Here is a 13,627-nt window from a genome sequence, read left to right as displayed (position 1 = left end):
GGTTGATAGTATGTTGTATGTGTAACGTGTGTGTGAAGGGTTGATAGTATGTTGTATGTGTAACGTGTGTGTGAAGGGTTGATAGTATGTTGTATGTGTAACGTGTGTGTGAAGGGTTGATAGTATGTTGTATGTGTAACGTGTGTGTGAAGGGTTGATAGTATGTTGTATGTGTAATGTGTGTGTGAAGGGTTGATAGTATGTTGTATGTGTGTAACGTGTGTGTGGAGTGTTGATAGTATGTTGTATGTGTAACGTGTGTGTGAAGGGTTGATAGTATGTTGTATTGTGTAACGTGTGTGTGAAGGGTTGATAGTATGTTGTATGTGTAACGTGTGTGTGGAGTGTTGATAGTATGTTGTATGTGTGTGCAGGATTGTCATCGGCTGACACCAAAGAAAGTCCTACCTCTCTGTCTCTTCTCCCAGCCACCCAGGTCCTGGATCTGCTCAGTCCTGGCCCCTCCTTGGTCCATCTGTCCACCAGACAGCACAGCCTCTCTGGGTTCCCTTTTCGGAGCTGTCCCTCTCGTTAGTCCCTGCATCCCCTTCCTTCTGGCAGCCTCCCAGCCCCTGGTTCTCACTGGGCCCCTAGTCCCACATAGCCCCTCACTGTCAGCCTTCCTCTTGCCTGGGAGCCCCTCCCCCTCCCCTGTGGCAGTCCTGAAACTTTAACCGGGTGTCAAAAGTTTCTGTTTACCAGAAGCCCTTGAATTTTTAAGGACATATCAGTTCCCTCCCTCCGCCAGGGCCTTGCATCCTTTGCTGCACGGGCAGTCACTGCGAACGCAAGGCCAGGCCTGGATCAACGGACAGGATCCCAGGGCCCGTGGCCCCAAGCAGGAATGACAGCCACATTACATCCCCAGATGACGTAAGCCTGCTTCCTGATACACAGGCTCACATACCCATCTAGCAAAGCAGGTGAATACAGGCTGATGCTGTCAGGCAAGCATATCCACCACAGACAGACAGCCGTCCCCTGTGAGTGCACTATGCACACGTATGTGTATATGTGTATATGGGTGTGCACTTGTACACACATGTATGCACACTATTTTGGCTTTTGAGATAGGGTCTCCTATAGCCCAGGCCTGCCTCCAACTTAATGTGTAGACAAGAATGACCTTGAGCTTCTGATCCTCCTGCCTTTCTCTCCAGCGCGTTGGAGACAAGCGCTTGCCACCAGGAGTACTGGGGATTGGCACCAGGGCTGCATGCTAGGAAAGCTCTTCAGCAACCACATCCTAGTCCTATACTGTCTTAACACACATAGACACAGAAGCACAAGTATGGCCTCACACACACACACACACACACACCAGACACACTCACCGACACGCATGGAAACACATCGGGCACACGCCAACCATACACATTGCCATGCGCTGTGTAGACAGGATGACCTTAGCTTGAACACATGGATATATTCATATCCTAACACATAGGCACATACCTGACAAAGACAGACATCCAATGCCCGACGGACACACATATATACTCAGATTCGGTCAGGCATGTTGGCATGGTCTGATACACCCTGACATGGTCTCACATACACTTACTGACATGCACAGACCCCCATCCCTGACTGGGACCCGCTGCATGCATGGAAAGCCTGTTCACAAGTAGTCCCACTCACGTGCTGGTCATGCACACTCAGGGAAACAGTGTTACAGATATCCAAGGTGCCACACTGACATGTTTGATCAGTACTGACACACTGGCCCAGGTGTCACACTAAGATTCCCATCAGTGACCGGTGCTCCGTGTCCCGCTATGTCCCCGTGCTTGGCATAGGGAGTGGAACTACCTTTGCTGACTCACAGACACCTCCATGAGTACAGCCACACCCATGTCACTACTCAGAATACACTGAGCACAAAAAAATTGGCCTTGCTCAATCCCACACCACACACCCCAGGCGTATCTCCTGTCACTCTGTCTCAGAGGTTTTAGGGCAAGGAGCGTAGCATTCAGGGACATCCTCATGCCTGCGAGCCCCTACACACCCACCCACGCATACCTGGGCACCTGTACCACCCAGACAATGCATTGCTGAGAATTGCCACAGCTTCCTGACCCAGGACGCCCACAAGGTTCCGGCTGCACCTGGCAGTAGGTGGGAGCTCTGCCTTGGACAGGGGCTTCTGGGGACTGCAGACAAAGCCTCCTCACCCAGCCTGGGGTCACCCAAGGGTTCTCAGTGCCCTACTCCAGGGTATGCAGTACCCAGCTACCCCTCTGGCCCCCTTCTTCCTTCCCTCCCTCTCTGAGAAGATTTTTTCCTTCCTCCCTCTGTTGTTTTTGAAATAGGGTCTCATCACATAGGCCAAGCCAGCCTCAAACTATGTAGCCCCGGGGGCTGGTCTACAGTTCACTCAGGATCTTTCTGTTGTGGCTTCGGGAGTGCAGGGATTAGGGACATAGGCCAACCCACCCACCTCACTGCCATCTGCAGTGGAAGTGGAGAAGTCCTGGGCATGCGACAGGGGCTGGAGCTTCACCACAAGGCAGATAATGTTAAGTCCCAGGACATATGAAGTGTGTGTGCACGTGTGATACTTAGAAGAGTCTTTAAGGTTTGGCTATCAGGATTGCAGATCAGCATGTCCTGGGCCTGGGGCGTATCTGGGTAACACAATGTGATGTGTGTGCCCCTGTACAGTGATACTTTGTGTCCTTTGTATGGGGGTTCCAATGTGTCAGCATCCTTTTCATCAGTGTGTCTGGGTGGATTGACACAGCTGCGTGCCAACTCTGACTTGGCTGTGTGTTGGTGTGTCCTTGTGTGTCTGGAGTGTGACAAGGTATGGCTGTGTGATTGCACATGTATCAGTCTGCAGGAACATGTGTGGCAGGCGTGTATGTATGTCAGTATGGCTCTCAGCGTTGGTCTGCATTGGGACGACATGTGACAGTAGGTGGTGTGTGGCTCTTGGTTGTGTCTGTGCCCGGTGTGCACCGCGGTCTGGTGTGACTCCATGAGGAATAGGCCTCCATGACATTTGTGCCGGTCCAAACCCTGCTGTGTGTCAGCGTGTGTCGGCGCCCGAACGCCGGCCAGCACGTGTCGGGGCGGCCGCGTCGGTGTGCGTCCCCGTGTGTGTGTGTGTGTGTGTGTGTGTGTGTGTGTGTGTGTGTGTGAGTGCGCGCGTGTGTGCATGTGTGTGCGCGCCGGCCGCGCTCACCCGCCCGCCCGCCCCTCCCCGCGCCCCTCCTCCCGCCCGCGCCGCCCGCCCGCTCCCTCTCCCCGGAGTGCGCCGCTTCCAAACTTTGTCTAAACTTTCACTTTCACAGCGCGGCGGCGGCGGCGGCGGCGGCGGCGGCGGTGGCGGGCGAGGGCGACCGGCCGAGCGGCGGCGGCATGGAGTAGACGCGCGGCGGCGGCGGCGGCGGACGCGAGAGGCAGCGGCGAGCGCGGCGGCGGCCCGGAGCCCGCGGGGCCGAGCCTGTGAGCGCGGAGCGGCGGTGGGCCGAGCGGGGCCGCGGGCCGGGCGGGCGCCGCGCGGCGGAGGCCGGAGCAGCGGAGCCGGAGCCCGAGTGCCAGCCAGCGCGACGCCGCCTGCCGGGCCTGTCCTCGCCGCGGCCGGCCTCCGCGCTCGCGCCCGGGCGCCCAGCGATGTACTCCCCGTACTGCCTCACCCAGGTACCGGCCGCCGCCCCCACGCCCCGGGAGGGCCGGGCCGGGGTCCCGCAGGCGCGCGGGCTGCGGGCGGGGCGCGGGGCGCTGCCCCGGGGCGCGCGGCGGGAGTGCGTGGAGAATGGGCGAGGGGGGGCGAGTGCGCGCGGCGGGGCGCGGCGGACAGCGGACCCCTGCTGCTGCGCGGCGGGGCGGCGTGGTGGCAGGCGCGGGCAGGCGGGGTGACACGGCGGCAGGAGGCAGAGTGGCCCCGGGGCGCCGGGGAGCGCGGGCGGGCGGGCGGGCGGCGTTCCCTGAGCGCGGCGCGGCGCGGCGGCCCCCGGGGTGGCAGTAGCGGGCGTGCGGGCAGCCGCTCTGCGCGCGGCTGGGGTGCCCCGAGCGGCCCGGGCGTCTCCCCAAAGTCTTTGTTCAGGCCTCGCATGGGAGCGGGGCTGAGAAAATGGCGGGGCTCCCAAATTTCGGAGGGGCAGGGGGAGGGGAGGGAGGGACGGGCGTGCTGCCAGCCCGGGCCGCGCCTCTTTGCGGATCCTGGACGTTTGCAGACGCGGCTCCCCGGCCCCAAACTTTCCTCCATGCAAACTTTCCGGTCTCAGAGACCTGGACCGCCGCGGTGTGGACCTGGAAGTGCCCCAGGGAATCCCGGCCCGCCACCCGCAGGCGGGAAGGGCGGGAGCAGCGGTGGACACCACAGGCCGACCCCGTTGGGATCAGCCGTCGGGTCAGCCTCTGGCACGGCAGCGCCGACCTTGGCGTGCTGCGGGAGCGCGAGCGCGAGAACGCGTCCCGCCTCCAGCGAAGTTCCCTGCGCAGTGTAGCGGAGGCTGAGGCCTGGAGTATGCCTGGTCGGCCACCCCACTCTTCCCAGCCCTGACTCCAAGCTCTGAGAGGGCACAGGCTAGCCTGGTCCAAGACTTAGAGGGGCCCTCACAGCGCTACCTGCAGCACCAGGCCAAGGCAGGTGACAGACTCGGCAAGCAGAGGGGATTTGTGGAGGTTGCTTAGCCTTGCCTTGCCGGCCAGGCCTATCTTTGGGAGCTCTCTAGGCCAGCCTTGAGTCCCTAATGGCCCGCTCTTCTAAGCCAGAGCTCTATCAGACAAGTGCTAAATGTGTCCCACCTTGGAGTCGAGCACATGCCCAAGGTGTGTATAAAGGGCCAGGTAGATGAGGAGTAGGTCAGGATGTTTGGAAGGGGAAAAAGGTCTGTGCAGGCCCTTCGCAGTTCCCACGACACAGCCCACTTGTATTGCCAGGTACTAGTGTGTGTTTGTGAGCCTAGAATCTGTGTGTGGCCTCTGTGGGCCGGTGGTGGCCAGGCTGCGTGGCACAAACACAGATGACCAGGAGAGGTGGTCTGTCTTCCAGTACAGATCACATGCGAGTGTGTCAGCGGAGGAGCCCATGCACGCCTGCCCCACACAGTGTACACGCATGTACCTGACCGTCACAGCGGTGCGGGGCTGTACCTCCAAGTTGTGGACTATGTGACTTTGGGTCCCCCACAGGAGGATCTTGTCAGCATCTAGATCTGAGCCGTGGCTACTCTCGGGGTGATTTTCCGGCCTTGGTAGCTGGTGTTTGAGGCCTGGTGGGACAAAGACCCCAGAGTCCAGCCGCCGCCTTGTCCACCAGGCTGCTAGCCGGCCTCCAAGACAAGCTTGCCAGACATCTGGGCTGGCCCCTCCTCAGCCCACAGGTCGAATGAAGAGCCCACCCTGGGGAGAAGTGGCAGCTGGTACTCTGGTGACAAGGCTATGAAGGGACCAGGATGCCCCAGAACTGAGGTGACGGCCTCCGCTTGGCTCTGTGGCACTCCAGAAGGGAATGCGGGCTCCAATCTGTGCGAGTTACATCTTGCACGCGCCAGGCTGCCTGGGAGGGGAGTGGGCTCACCAGTCTGCCAGCCCTGCATGGTGGGCAGGGAAACCCCTTTGCTCAGGGTCCTTGGCAGCCTCCGGTCAACAGGGTCTGGCTGCCCCATATTTCAGCCACATCTCTTTTCGCAAACCTTTCTATCGCCCATCTTTGCTTTTCTAACAACCTTCACTGGCTGCCCCCCTCTCTCTCTCTCTCTCTCTCTCTCTCTCTCTCTCTCTCTCTCTCTCTCTGTCTCTCTGTCTCTCTGTCTCTCTCTCTCTCTCTCTCTGTCTCCCTCTCCCTCTCTCTGTCTCTCCCTTTCTGTTTCTCTGTCTTTGCTCGTTGTCTGTTCCTTGCTGTCTCTGTCTTTCTGTACATCTAGCTGTCCCTCTGTCCCTGTCTCTTCTGGCTCCGGCCTCCACCTCTGCCGCCCCATTTCACTCTCGGCCTCTCTCTTTCCCCACTCCTCACCACCCTCTCTCCCCTTTCTTTCTGATGCAGGATTGGCTTCGATTTTAAAGTCAATAAACGATTGAGCAGAGCCAAGCTTGGAGCGCAGGGCCCTGGGGGCGACAGGGGAAGGGTAGTGGGGGATCCCCTTCTAGAAAAGAGACACAGTGATTCATCGGCCGGTGGGGCAGTTGCTGGAGCTGCTGAAGTCCTTTGTAGTCGCTGAGTTTCAGGTGGACATCAGGAATGGGGTTGACTCAACAGAGATACATAATGCACTACCACCACTAACGGGAGGTCATAAACATTGTATTCACATTGACATCCAGACACACAACTCTTAGCATACACATCAACACACATGTGCCCCTAGAGATGGGAAATACGTATCCATGTAAACTCAGACATGAAAACCTCCCTGTCACGTAGCCATCAAGGCCAACCCATGTATTCATAACCACCAACACGTGCACACATCACCTCCAAGACCGGCTGTATGTGGACATGCCACAGAAGCAGTGGTAGCTCACAGAGTCATGGATTCGCCAGCAAACTGGGCCACAGCAAGTGTAAATGTGCCCACAAGGGCAAGATGAGCGGTGGATACATAATGCCCTTGGCTTTCAAGTTGTGAGCAGAGTCTCTAATATATGTGTAGATACACACCCATGTCTCCCCACTCCTGGCCACAAGAACACATATGCTAATAAGCAGATTAATTATGAACATACGCAAAGACACACATGGATGTACACAGGTGGGATCACCCTCGACACCTGTGCCAATCCACTCTGGTCATGGAACCCCTGATCTTGCATGGATGGACATATACATGCTCGAGGTAAGCTGAGGCCGCCTGCTGTCTCTTTCCCATGTCTGTAGCTTTTCCTGGCTCACTACGGCCACTCTTCTGTCCCTATAAGCTACAGACAGCCCTTTGTTCTTGAACGAGCTGATACTCACATTCTGTCTTTTCATTTGTTTCTTAAGATGGATGCCTTGTCACGTATCCCAGGCTGGTCTTGAACTTGCAGAGGTCGTCTTGCCTCTGCTGAGTGCTGGGACGACAGGGTTGAGCCACCATGTCCTAGCTTGGTAGTGTTGCTTTTTTGTTTGTTTGGTTTTTTTGAGACAGGGTGTCATGCAGCCCAGGCTGGTCTTGAACTTGCAGAGGTCGTCTTGCCTCTGCTGAGTGTTGGGACGACAGGGTTGAGCCACCATGTCCTAGCTTGGTAGTCTTGCTTTTTTGCTTGTTTGGTTTTTTTGAGGCAGGATGTCATGCAGCCCAGGCTGGCCTTGAAGTAGCACTGTAGCAGAGCAAACTCCTGATCCTCTGGCCTCCACCTCTCGAGCTGGGACCACGGTCGTGAGCTGCCGTGCTGGGAGTGCTGGGTTCTCTCTCTGGATCTGGCTCCTCACACACCTTCTACCCCTAACCTGAGAATGAAGCAGGCACAAGTTGGGCCACTTTTGGGACCACACTAGGGTCCTGGGAGAAGTTCCAATGGCGGACCTGGCTGAGCTCAGAGCCACAGCTCCGCTGGGTTAATACATCCCCAGAAAGAGCCTGGGTTCTTGACTTAGACATGAATGTCCATGCAGTTTCCATGGCTGCCAGATGGAGGCTGTGAGGACAGAGGTCAAGGACAGTGGGTTTAAGCTCCCTCTCTGCATGTCCTACTCCTGGAACTTAGAGTGGTGGTTTTCTTGGTCTGTGAAGTGCTTATGCATCTTTTGGCCCTGTGGTGTAACTCACTGTCGTGTGGGCACATGACATGGGCTTGAGAAGCGCCCCTTACTGTATTCGCCGTCGTCATGTGAGAAGGATCATCATGAAGGCAAGAACGCAGGGCGGTGCCCCTTCCCACCGTGGCAATCTCGGTGCGCTGCCCGGAGGAGGAAGCAAGAGTTTGGAAGGACAGGGCTCAGCTCTTCCTATTTTGGGGTCCTGTGGGCTGAGTGGAGAATGGCAGACTTCATAGTGGGGTGAGGTGACTGGCAGGAGATGACCGTCCCTGTCCGATGGGAAGCAGGTGTCTCTTAGTAAGGAGTGTGTGGGCACATATGGGTCTGTATGTGAGTGGGACAAAGCTTAGAGGCTTGGTTCATCCTGATAGTGACTTAGAGTTATCCCCACTGCCCCAGAGCCACGTCTCAGTTTGCATTTAATGTGAGGGGGACTCGCCATAGAGCAGGGCCCTAGGTGAGCATCGACTGAAGCAAGCAGGCTTTGGGGTGAATGCGATGGCTTTGGGACGAACCCTGGGATGAGCCTGGCTGGACTGTAGGCCTCCATGTTTTGAACTGCTTGGGTTCTCTGTCCCCAGGAAGGGGGCTGTAATTTGGGGTGCTGCAGCATTCACCCTCCAGTTGCATCAAGGCAGGTAGAGGAGGTCCCCCACCTACTTTCTCCAAATTGGTACTGGGGAGGCGGCTTCTGTCCCTAGTAAGCTGGGCCTAACAAGATGGGTGTCTCTACTGTCCTACTGGCTCCAACAGGCGGGATGTATCTATGTCGTTTTTCGAAAGCCCTGGGTGTGGGGTCCTGAGGTTGAAGGGATGACTATAGTAGGCCTCTAGGGTTACCAGGATTCCGGTATCTTGATGGGCATGCTGGGTGGTTTTACAGGCGTTGTGTCCTCAAGGACCCCTGTATGACCGTGCATGTGCTCCTCTCCGTTTGTCCCTCTAGGGATTGTCACAGTTCTCTCTCTCCCGCATTTAGTGACCGTGGAGTTGGGGTGTGCCTTACCATGCATGTGCGTGGCCTTGTCTAACTCTCGGGTAGCACTGTGCCTGTGACTGTCACCGTCCTCTTGGCTGTGTTTCAGAGTGGAGCGACTGTGTCACAGGGACATGTAGATCCCACCCATCACAAAGACTTGGCCTGTATTTTTCTGGGAGGGTATCAGTCACAGCTAAGAGTGAACTCGGGGCCCCCACACATGTTAGCATGTATGTGTCAACCTGCACTCGCATCCATGCCAGCATGTGCCTCTGTGTGCCAGCCCCGCCCCCGCATTGCTGTGCATCTTGGGCTCGTCCCTGTGACTGTTGTGTCTTACCGCATGGCCCTTCTCTCAGGCGTCCCTTGGCTTCCAGGCATCACGCATGATGTCCGTGATGTCCCCCTGCCGAGCAGCTGGAAGCAGGCTGGCCTGTTGTCCCTTCCCATGAGGTTGTGTGGCCACGGTGGCCCTGCTGAGCTTCTGCCTGTTATGGACAGGAGCTCATTGTGCGGGCAAGGTGCAGTGTGCCGGGGCAGCCCATAGACCTCCCTCTGTCTGCTCAGTGTACATTGATTTTGGCTTCTGCCTATGGCTGCCCTGGCCTGGCCAGCTGGGTGTGCGGCTGTCTCTGTGGGCCTGAGGCCACTGCTCTATTGTCCTCAGCACCCCCACTGCCAGGCTTGCCCTGGGGTCCATGCCCCAGAGCCACTTGATATCCCTGGGAGGCTCCGAGGGTTCAGATTTGGAAACTGAGGTCCCCTTTCCTTCCCCCTTTCTCTAGCTCTTTCCTTTCTCCCTCCTCCCCTCCCCCTCCTGCTCCCTCTCTCCCTCTCTCTCCTGCCAAACGCGTCTTGGCTCTCTCTGAATATCTCTCCTCCTCGATTTTTGGCTCCAGCTCTGGGCTCACTCACTAAAGGAAGAAGGGCTAGCTCCCCACCCCCCACCCCTTCCTCAACACCTCCCCCTCCTCAGGAGCCCCTCTGAGGGCGGGAGCAGCCTCTAACAGGGGCCTGGGCCCCAGAGTAGGCTTGGCCAAGGGGGGCCCAGGCCCAGAGGGTGAAGGGGTGAGGGGACTGGTCCTGGCAGCCTCAGGGGACAGTGGGCAGGGTGACTGTACCGCCAGGCTGAGCAGGCAGGCAGGGAGGGGTCGGGGCACAGAGCTGGGGTGTCTGGCTTCTGGTGGGGCTGGCAGGCCTCTGTTAGGCGCAGCTGTGCCCAGAACTCAGAGTTGCGTTTGCCACCACTACCGATGTGGCTGCGCCAGCCAGAGAGGGGAGGTGGGTACCGGGCACTGCGGCTCTTCGCAGCCAATCAGAAGCTGGGCTGCACTGGGGAGCTTTCTATCCACAAAACCCCACCCTGAGGGGAGCTGAGGGTAGTGGCCAGCAGTGGGCAGGAGCCAGTGCCCACCTCCATTGCCGGGACCCAGCTCTGTCTCCTGAAGCGGAAGACAGCATTTCTAGCCTCGGTCGGACCAGAGCGGGGTCTATCTGTCCCCACCTGAGTCTGTAAGCCAAGCTGGAGGAAGGGACGATTTTGGGGTACATTTAACACCATGTCTCAAGAGGTGACTTCTAGTCTGAAGCACAGGGGAGAGGGGCACAGATCATCCAGGTGTGTCCAGGGAAATGTCAGCTTTCAATGCGGTCATCTAGCGGGGGAGTCTATTCTGGGCACATCTCGCACTAAGTCATACACTCGCTGGCACAGGCGGGCACAGAGACTCACATTGGCAATCCAAACCCCTCTCCATCAGGCATAAACATGTGTGCACACGCACACACACAGACGTGTACATACAAAGAGACTCCCCCCCCACACCTACAGATACCCAGCCGCACCCCAGCATGTCAGTGCGCATGACAGGCAGGAAGCCACGAGTGGGTGGAGATGCACAGGGACTCATAGTCACACAACCACATGCCACGAAATGCAGTCCAGACCACCACCACCCAACACACGGGGACACATGGGACCCACAAACACATGCACACAGTGACACTGCACACACGAGAACACCCCCACACACACACACCAAACACAGGAACAGGGCTGAGCACACACATGCAATATCATACTCCTGGACACACTGGCAGGGATCTATCCCCCAGCCCAACAGGAAATGTCTGCAAACATGTTTAGTTGGCTCACATGAAGGGGTATCACAGGCGATGAGTGGATAGAAGCCAGGGATACCCCACTACAAAGAACAGCCCAGTACCAAATATCAGCAGTGCTAAGGTCTGAAACACCACCTTGCAAATACATTCAGTAACAAACACATGGGTACGACTAATGCCTGACATCTGTAACACACCTACACAGAACACACGTAAGACAAAGGGCTGGCTGGAACAGGGTCACACACAGACCTGGATATTGTCCCATGGGCTGCCACACACTTGTGAACCCAGGTAGAGTGACATCTGTATATTAGTTTGCACTAGGCCACAGCCGAGTTAGAAATAATAGTACCCTTATTGGAGCGGTGTCACTGGCTGACTGAGCCACTTGGGCAACCCTGACCTGTCATGACAGAATTTGGAGCCCTGGCTGTCTGGTCTGGTTTGTGGGACATGCCCATCTGTGCCCAGGATTTTACTGGTTTTCTGGACCCAGCAGCTGAGGTCCTCTCCTCACTGCCTAGCAGCTGTAGAGAATAGGAAATTGGACAAAGCTAAATTCTGAGACCTTGGAGGGGCTCTAATCTTTGGCCTTTATTCCTTTGCAGTGCTGGGCTAGAACCCGGGCCTCATGAAGGCTGATGCTGAGCCATGCCCTCACTCCAGCCCTTTTAGCTTTTGGTTCTTCATTTCTGAAAAAAGTAAAGGAAAGTCGTAAGTGGCTGAATAGTAGTGAGAGGAAGCCTTTGGTAGAGTGACAGCAAAATGAGTATTGTCCTAGAAATCACAGCCGACAGTTAGTGTTGGGACCTGAGCTAGGCACCCCTGCGCACATCTGCTTGTATTCTTCTGTGAGAGGCAGAGCTTGCTATTAGAACTGAAAAGCCATCTTTCTAGGTTTGAATCCCAGCCCTGCTAGACGAGGCTCTCATTAGCTATGTGGCCCCGACAGATCACTCAGCCTTTCTGGGTGACCAGCATGGAGGTGAACTGCGCCTTGTAAAAATATTTGTTTTATCTGTGTGAGTGTTTTGCCTGTATATATATACTTGAATACTACATGCATACCTGATACCTGAAGAGGTTATACGTCAGAAGGTGTTGGATCCCCTGGCACTGGAATTAAGAGTGGTTGCAGCCAACATGTGGGTGCTGGGAACTGAACCTGGGTCTTCTGCCAGAGCAATCATTAAGCCAGCTCCCCAGCCCATGGGGGTGAACCCCTTTATTGCCAGCACTTGGAGGCTGAGGCAGAAGGATCAAGAGTTTCAGAGCAGCTTGATTTAAATGACCCAGCCCTGACACAAGAATAATTTTTTTTTAACTGAGCATGGTGGCCTGCCCTTAATCCCAGCACTTCAGAGGCAGAGGCAGGAAGGTCTCAACCTGGTCATCTAAGCATGGTGTACATGGAGAATTCCAGGCTAGTCAAGATTATATAATGAGATCTTGTCTCAAAAAACCATATTAATAATAATAAAACAAAAAATAAAAGATTGAAAGAGAATAGAGAAAGCAGAGCTGTAGCTTGCTCTGAAACTGTGTGGGAATGTGCACTTGATTTTCTGTATGACAAAACGAGATCCAGAGAAGCGTTATGTAGTCCCAGGGTCAAGGGCAGGAGGCCATGTGGTCTCTGCTGGGTTCCTGCTCACTACTCCCTTGAGTCCTGGGGATGAGGCAGGACTCTGGCCATTTCCTTGGCCTTTGCTTAATTCCTGAAGTCACAGCATGATTTAAAGTCCTGGCTGCACCCCTTTCTTATCCTGACCTTTAAGATCTTCTGTTAGTGCTCTTAGTAAGTGTGGTCTCCATGTCTGCACCCCTTAGCATAGCGGGCCCACTGCCCTCTCCCACACCTTGCTGGGCACCCAGCCTGAGCCTGCGCATTAGGGGTGCTGCTGGGGGGGGCTTTGCATTCCTTGACAGATATTTACCGGCACCTCCTGGGTGCCAGGCCCTGTTCTAAGCCCCGGGGGCTCGGCATGGTGCAAACCCAGCAAAGGTGCCAGCCCCAGTGGGAAGGCAGACAGTGAGCCCGATAAACAAGGGTGTGTCCTGTCCTTGGGACTGTGCTAGGTGCTGTGGGAAAGAGCTCAGCAGGGCCCTCGGTGTAGGCAGCTGCAGGATGAGCAGAGGGGGCCTGGGTACCCTGTCACCCTTTCTTTCTCAAATAAGAAGCCTGGAGGAAAAGGGTGTCAACATCTGTCCAGAGCCCAAGACAATTGCCTCTCCATCTGTAGTCACCGTCTTGTATCTGCGTGATACAACATATGGTGTCCACCTAAGACCTGGGGACGTAATGGCTGGGTCCTCTCCTGTCCAGAGTCGGGGCCTGGTCAGGCACTGAAATTCTCGACTGTGGCACTCTGAGCTGGGGGCAGGGTGGGGGCAACTGGTAGCCCAGAGATGCACTTCCACCTGGGGCCCTGGATTTAGCTCCTGGGGGTGGGCCTGGTTTATTTTTACCTCAGCCTGCCACCCTGGCAGCACCAGGCTACACCATCTTTGCAGAGTCTTGGGGTCTTGCCATACTTGTGGAGGAGCCTGGCTTTGCATGCCGGGTCTCTGGCTCTCACTGGGCCACCAGACCCCCTGTATCCATAAAGTTCCAGAACCGAGGGTTCTAGGCTGGGGGCCTAGCACAGGACCAGCGCTACAGGCTGGCAACTACCATACCCAGCCTGGTGGCATTTGGTTTGGCCCCTTGCCTGCCCCACCCCCACCCTGTGCCTGGGCAGAGCTGAGCGGCTGCTAGTGCCAGTCTCCATTTCAGAGCTTGCAGTGGGGGGGCACACTGGGCACCTCCAGTCCTCTGCCTGTCCCGT

The 13,627-nt window shown here is 56.4% G+C and overlaps 1 protein-coding gene across 1 annotated transcript in view; it reads left to right on the top strand.

Annotated features, from left to right (window-relative positions):
• Nucleotides 1-3,290: 3,290 nt before the first annotated feature.
• The window catches only part of Nfix (nuclear factor I X), a gene marked incomplete at its 3' end in the record, with an annotated part of 91,015 nt that continues 80,678 nt past the window's right edge, over nt 3,291-13,627 (top strand). The window contains 1 exon segment of the mRNA NM_001281939.1: nt 3,291-3,648. Within this exon segment, the coding sequence (NP_001268868.1) occupies nt 3,622-3,648 (27 nt within the window). The 5' untranslated portion in view covers nt 3,291-3,621.

This window comes from Mesocricetus auratus, unplaced genomic scaffold (assembly GCF_017639785.1).
Source record: "Mesocricetus auratus isolate SY011 unplaced genomic scaffold, BCM_Maur_2.0 Super-Scaffold_100081, whole genome shotgun sequence".
Taxonomy (NCBI): Eukaryota; Metazoa; Chordata; class Mammalia; order Rodentia; family Cricetidae; genus Mesocricetus; species Mesocricetus auratus.
Note: the sequence above shows the minus strand (reverse complement) of the source record. Positions and strands in the feature narration are given on the sequence as shown.